At 40.5% G+C, this 7,370-nt stretch overlaps 1 protein-coding gene across 1 annotated transcript; it reads left to right on the forward strand.

Moving 5' to 3' along the window:
* Positions 1-625: 625 nt before the first annotated feature.
* LOC108841856 (uncharacterized) lies at positions 626-3,155 on the forward strand. The gene is made up of 2 exons (XM_018614635.2): positions 626-934; positions 1,310-3,155. The coding sequence occupies exon 2, from the start codon at positions 1,319-1,321 to the stop codon at positions 2,426-2,428; it is 1,110 nt and encodes a 369-aa protein (XP_018470137.1). The 5' UTR covers positions 626-934; positions 1,310-1,318; the 3' UTR covers positions 2,429-3,155.
* Positions 3,156-7,370: the final 4,215 nt, after the last annotated feature.

Raw genomic sequence — 7,370 nt, forward strand, 5'->3', positions numbered from 1 at the left:
CCAAAATATTTTGGTTCGGATCGGGTTCAGTTTCGGTTCTTTAAATACCGAAATTTTAAACCCGTTCGGATATTTAATCAATTTCGGTTCGGGTTCGGTGCTACTTTTTCGGATCGAATTCGGTTCGATTTTTCGGGTTTGGATTTTTTGCCCAGTCCTAACTATAACCATAACCTGTCTATAAGAAGTTCAAATCAGCAATGCACTAAACTCATATGAAAAATAAACCATTTATTCTTGCATTTACACTAGTATTTCTAAAACTGGACCGGCTAGTGAACTAGAAATATTTTGAATTATAGATTATTTTGGTTCGACAAGAAAGATTAATCAAATACGGCTCAATCGGGTTTGATTGGAGGGTTTGATTGGATTAAAATGAATTTAATGATATTTTGAAAATAATATGCATATTCTTATAAAGATATACCATATCAAATAAAAAAATTAATAGCTATAATATTTAGAAAAACTTAAGAAATAAAAATTTAAATGTAAAAATAACAAATTAATTTAAATTTTATTCTTCAGATTTTTATGAGTAAAATTGTCAAAAATACCATATTCATAATATCATTTTCATATTTATCTGACCACTATTACTCTCACTTTTAAAGAGGAAAAATTACTATGAAAATTGTATTTTAGTCAATTTCCCTAAAAACACAAAAGAGGCGACGGGGATGGCGACTCAACTTTTCTAGGGTTTCGATGACGATGCAGGGATGGGATCCGGGCTTACGAAAGAAGAATTGGAACCGGGAAGGTATTCAAACGGAGATATGGAATCGAGGAAGATTACAGTCTATCACCGTAAGGATACGAAAGGAAAGAAGCGATTTGGGCGTGGGGATTGGGCGTGATACTCGAAGATTACTCTGGTGTGGGGTTATTAGAGAATTCAAGGCGAGATTATACAATCAAAGGAACCAAGGTATGGATTTTGTTCTCCTTAAAACAAAATCGTATCTAGCAGACCGAGAGATCAGGATCGATCTTTCTCGATTACTTTATTGGTCAGAAAGGAAACTTGTGATGGTGGATGGAGGCTCATTTAGGAAATTTTGAATTCGAGAATTGGGAATATGGTAGATATGGTGTATCGGATTTCATATTTGTGGAGATATGCTATTTGCGATTTGGGATAGGAGGAATATTGGGTTTTTATGACTTAAGATTACGATTGAGACTGAGGGAAGATGGTTTCTTGTTTAAAAGGGGCTGGGAAGGATCTTTATTTCTCATTGTCATTACAATTCTACTCAAACTCTTATACAGTTCTATTGGTTTTGTGTTGCTTTGGTGGAAGGTGATCATAATGTCTCAGGGACAACTGGTTGGCAAGGTCGACGAGGTGAAGAATGGAGAAGGAAACCGGAAGAGGTTGAAGATCTCGGTGCCACATTTCGATAACACGGATCTGATCAAGAGCTATGCCCGTACCTTAATTGGGAGGTGCATGAATCCGGATGAGCAGATTGTCAAGTCTTTATTGATGAATTTGCCTAAGATCTGGATGGTGGAGGAGAGGGTCACGGGAGTTGATTTGGGAATGGGGAAGTTTCAGTTCCATTTTGACAAGGAAGAGGATCTCGTGGCGGTTCTGGAAATGCAACCGTATCATTTCGACTACTGGATGCTTGCGCTTGCACGGTGGCAACCAAGGATGGCGAGGACTTTTCCTTCGGAAATCCCATTCTGGATCACAGTGGTGGGAGTTCCTACAGAGTTTTGGTCTACTCAAACTTTTCAGAGTATTGGAGATGTTGTAGGCGAGACAACGGATGTGGATCTCCATTACGGGAAGATACGTGTGGTGATAGATGGTTTCAAACAGATTTGTTTTGAAACAAGTGTCAACTTCACTGGAGGGGAGTTCTATGAGGGAGAGGAAGTACTGGTCGCGCTCAAGTATGAGAAATTGTTTGGTTGCTGCCAACTATGCTCAAGCCTCTGTCACCACGAGGATGTATGTCCCACAAATCCTAATCCGGTGAAGAGAAGAGAGCCTAAAAATGATGGGACTAACAGGGTTGATGAGCGGGCAAGAAGCTACAAGGGGGTGGTGATACACGGGGGAGGAGGTAATCAGGAGGGTGGTAAAGAAACTCGAGGATATCATTGCAAGGGAAAGGGCAAAATGTATGAAGACAGTGAGTCTAAATGGATAAAGAAAGCGGATGCAGGCCATAAGAGAGACTACTCAAACCGGAGTGGTCCCAGGATGGATGAAGGGAACTCAAGGCATAGGAGTTCACGTTGGGAACAATCCAGGAGTATGACCCAGGAAGCAAGAGACAGACTCATAGAGAGCACAGGCGCCCACGAAGTCCACCACGTCGGATCCCGGTGGATACTAAAGAGGAGGGAGAGATTCAGAGTGCTCAGGAGCAGCAGATACTTCCCAAGGCGTCCAATGGAGAAGTAGAGAAGCCGATGGAGAGCAATCCTATCAAACCAATAGAGGTAAAAACGGTTTCTGTTGAGGTGGAATTAGAGGTGAATAAGGGTTTGGAACTGGCTGAAAATGATGGAATTAGAATAGAGAGAGCTAAGGATATGATGGACTTAGAGGGTAAGAGTCTCGATGATGAGGTAATGGGTTTTGATGAGGCGGAGTTTTTGCTAGAGGGACATGACGATACTATGGATAATGATGAGGAATTTCAATCTCTAACTGATCCTGAATTGGAGGAAATGGTTACTGTGGACGAGAATAAAGAAGATACCATGAAGGAGATTGATCAGGAACCTGTGGGAGAGGATGAGGAGAAGAAGAAAGGAACCCGAAAGGCGCTGTTTAAACCGGCATCGTTGGCTGTTGGGGCATCAAAGAAGTTGTTGGTGCAGGCGGTTTTCTCCCCCCGGAAGAAAACTCAAGGTAAGGCAGGCAAGAAGCAGGGAGATGCCACAAGAAAGAAAGAGGATAAGGGACCTTCAATCCCGAAACCACCCTCTGCAAAGCCTTGATCCTGATTATGTTTTTTACATCCAGCAAGAAGCCTTCACGAGTTGGTGTTTGTGGGTTTAGTGTGAGCATTTTATTGTTTCTGGTTATTGTGTTTTTTGGCTGTTTGATGGCCTTCCTTTGTTTCATTGTATTGACCATGTGAAATGGTATTGGAATAAAATTACTGGATGGGGTTTCTTTACAATGGCAGCAAAGGTAGTAGGATCAAATTACAGCTTTGGCAGGATGGTTTTAAATTGGTTTATGGATGGTGATTGGTATCGATGGATTATATGGACAAGAGGAGCAAATGGTACGCAAATAATAAGGTATGTCAGTTGGTCTTTACAATTGATAATACTGACCTGTGGTGTGGCACATAGAAAACAGTTGCAAGCAATAGACGAAAATCGATGGAGTAAAATTAATTTGGAGGACCTACTAAGCATGGTGACTTGGTTTGGTGTGAATTTTAATGGTATCAGGGATATGAGTGCTACGAACAATAAAGTGACCATTGTACTGTGGTAAACGGGGGATCTCGTCAACATATAGATCAAAAGGTTCAGGCCGGATGAGTCAGGAATTTTGACGTCTTGGTTGAATTTAACTTTCATGAAAATAAAAGGTGTGCAAAGATGGGATTGGTGGAAGGGACAAAAAACGAGGTGTCTGGTTTTTAGAATGGAATTTCATAGGAGTTCATTATCTCCACAATTCCCAGCTTGGTGGAGCCTCATTTTTTTTTTTTTAATGAAAGTACTAAGTTGGAATTGTCGCGGCGCGGGAAGCAAATAGACTATAAATTATCTTCGGGAAATTTGGCAAAAATATAAACTGGATTTTCTATTCTTGTCTGAAACAAAGCAAGATTTTGAATTTCTGACTAGGTTTCAGTCACATTTTGGTTATGATAGTATGGTCACGGTGGATCCGGTCGGTAGAAGTGGTGGTTTAGCTCTCTATTATAATAACGAGTTTCAGGTCAAGATTCTATATTCTAGTAACCGGATGATTGATGTGGAGGCAGTGGTAAGAGGGAAAATAATTTTTCTAACTTTTGTATATGGTGATCCTGTCCAAAAGTTACGAGAACAAGTTTGGGAACGGCTGACTAGATATGGGCTAGCACGAAATGATTCCTGGTTTATTATTGGAGACTTAAATGAGATCACCGGAAACCATGAAAAAGAGGAGGGTTCTTTGCGGAGTCCCGACTCTTTTGTTCCTTTTAATAATATGATACGAAATTGTGGTTTACTCGAATTTCCGGCTAGGGAGAACAAAATGTCATGGCAAGGAAGAAGAGGTAAAGGAAAAGAAGCAATGACAATTAGATGTAGATTGGATCGGGCTCTAGCGAATGAAGATTGGCATACGCTCTTCCCAGTTTCTTATACAGAATATTTAGGAATGGTCGGGTCAGATCATAGGCCGGTGGTGGCCTTTCTCGACGACAAAATTCAAAGAAGAAAGGGACAATTTCGTTTTGATAAACGGTGGATAGGTCAAGATGGTCTTATGGAATCCATCACTATGGGATGGAAGGAAAATGACGGAGATGATGTGGTGGATATTGTCACCAAAATAAGCAACTGTCGTCACGAGGTAGCTAAATGGCGAAAGAATAATTCACCATATGGAAAGGATAAAATAGCAGATCTTCAAAAAGCTTTGGATGAGGTTCAAACGGATGATAATAGGTCTCAGGAAGAGATAATGGAGATCTCGAAAAAAACGCAAGATGCATATAAGGATGAGGAGGAGTATTGGCAACAGAAAAGTAGGAATACATGGAACACGGCTGGGGATCGCAGTACTAAATTTTATCATGCTCTAACCAAACAACGTCGGGTTCGAAATATGATTGTAGGACTTTATGATGAAGGGGGAAATTGGATTACAGAGGAGCAAGGTATTGAGAAGGTGGCTGTAGACTATTTTGGGGATCTATTTACTACCACTTCTCCATTAGAGTTCGAGGATTTTCTTCAGGAGATTACACCAAGTATTACTGGTCAGACGAACCAAATGTTGATAAAATTGGCGACATAGGAGGAGATTAGACAGGCTCTATTTATGATGCATCCCGAGAAGGCACCCGGGCCAGATGGAATGACCGCTTTGTTTTTCCAACACTCTTGGCATATAATAAAGAAAGATTTAGTGGATATGGTAAATGATTTCTTGGTCTCAGGAGAAATGGATTCCAAGCTTAATATTACAAACATATGCATGATCCTAGAGAAGGAAAGGCCAACAAGGATGACGGAGATAAGACCAATCAGCTTATGTAATGTTGGGTATAAGATTATCTTGAAAGTGTTATGTCAGAGACTGAAGCTTTGTCTCCCAACACTGATATCAGAGACACAATCGGCATTTGTGGCAGGAAGGCTGATTTCGGATAATATTCTCATTGCTCAGGAAATATTTCATGGACTGCGAACTAATAAGGCATGCCAAGGAAAGTTTATGGCAATCAAAACGGATATGAGTAAAGCGTATGATAGGGTTGAATGGGATTTTATTCAAGCTCTTCTGCATAGAATGGGCTTTGATTCGCACTGGATAAAATTGATGATGGGATGTATATCTTCGGTACAGTACCAGGTTTTATTAAATGGACAACCTCGGGGTCTCATTATTCCCCACAGAGGTTTACGCCAAGGGGACCCGTTATCGCCTTGCTTATTCATTATGTGTACTGAAGCTTTGATTGCTAATATAAAGAAGGCTGAGAGAGGGAAACAACTCACCGGAATGAAGGTGGCTAGAGCATGTCCATCTATATCTCATTTGTTTTTTGCAGATGACAATCTTTTCTTCTGCAAGGCACAGAAGGAAGAATGTCAAACCATCCTTAGGATTTTAAAGGAATATGAAGCGGTTTCTGGTTAACAAATAAATTTTGAAAAATCATCGATCCAATTTAGCCACAAAATTGAGGAAGCTAGTAGACAAGAGCTAAGAGATATCTTGGGTATTCAGAATCTGGGCGGAATGGGATCTTACTTAGGATTACCAGAGAACATTGGTGGGTCTAAAATACAAGTCTTTGGATTTATTCAGGAGCGTTTAAATAGCAGGGTAAATGGTTGGACTTTTAAGTTCTTCACTAAGAGGGGCAAGGAGGTGATCATCAAATCAGTGGTAACGGCATTGCCAAATCATGTGATGTCTTGTTATAGACTACCAAAAGCGACTGTAAAGAAACTAACGAGTGCAGTGGCTCAATTTTGGTGGAGTCCAGGTGGAAGCACTAAGGATATGCATCGGAAATCTTGGGACAAGCTAGTTCTAAGTAAGGAAGAAGGTGGATTGGGATTCAAAGATTTTATGGATTTCAATACGGCAATGCTTGGTAAGCAGCTGTGGCGCTTGATAGAGAAGCCTAATACTTTATTCTCAAGAGTATTTAAAGGACGGTACTTTAGGAATACCTCACCCCTAGAACCGATCCGTTCATATTCCCCATCGTATGGCTGGAGGAGTATTATTTCAGCTAGATCTCTGGTTAGGAAATGACTAATTAAAAGGGTGGGTTCAAGATCTTCTATTTCAGTATGGAACGATCCCTGAATTCTATTCACTCGCCCGAGACCAGCAAACAAAAATCTACATGTTACTTATCTGGATCTGACAGTTGATTCCCTCATTGATTCAACTTCAAGAACGTGGAATTTGCAGGCACTTCGGACTCTCGTGGATCCTCAGGACATCAAAATTATCGAAAGTATACCTCTGAGTAAGGCTAACTTGAGGGATAGGGATGGATGGCATTTTACCAACAATGGAAAATATTCGGTGAAATCAGGATATCAAGTGGAGAGAGTGTATCCTGACAAGGAGAAACCATTGACAGTGGTTGGCCCCACAGTTGATATTTTGAAAGTATATTGCTGGAAAGTTAAATGTCCACCAAAAATGAAACATTTATTGTGGCAATTGGTACCAGAATGCATAGCGGTAAAGAAGAATTTGCAAGCAAGAGGATTAAAAGGAGATATATGGTGTGATAGATGTGGCGCTCCCGAGGAAACTATAAATCATGTGTTTTTTGAGTGTCCACCAGCGCGTCAGGTATGGGCTCTTTCACAGATTCCATCAAACTCAACTTTATTCCCCTATCAATCGCTATTTACAAATATGGATTATTTATTTTGGAGAATTGAGCCAAAATTGGAAATTCATCAGTTTGTTTGGATATTATGGTATATTTGGAAATGAAGGAATCTTAAGGTTTTCAGTAATTTGGATGTTGATCCGAGGGACATGTTAGGATTGGCTGAGACAGAATCCACATTATGGAATGATGCACAAATTAAGAATTCACAGGTTCAGGTCCGACAGGTCGCCGAAAATACTCCTGGAGCCCGAGTAGGGAGATGGTGTTTTCTCGATGGTTCATGGAAGGATA

Source organism: Raphanus sativus, chromosome 2 (assembly GCF_000801105.2).
Source record: "Raphanus sativus cultivar WK10039 chromosome 2, ASM80110v3, whole genome shotgun sequence".
Taxonomy (NCBI): domain Eukaryota; kingdom Viridiplantae; phylum Streptophyta; class Magnoliopsida; order Brassicales; family Brassicaceae; genus Raphanus; species Raphanus sativus.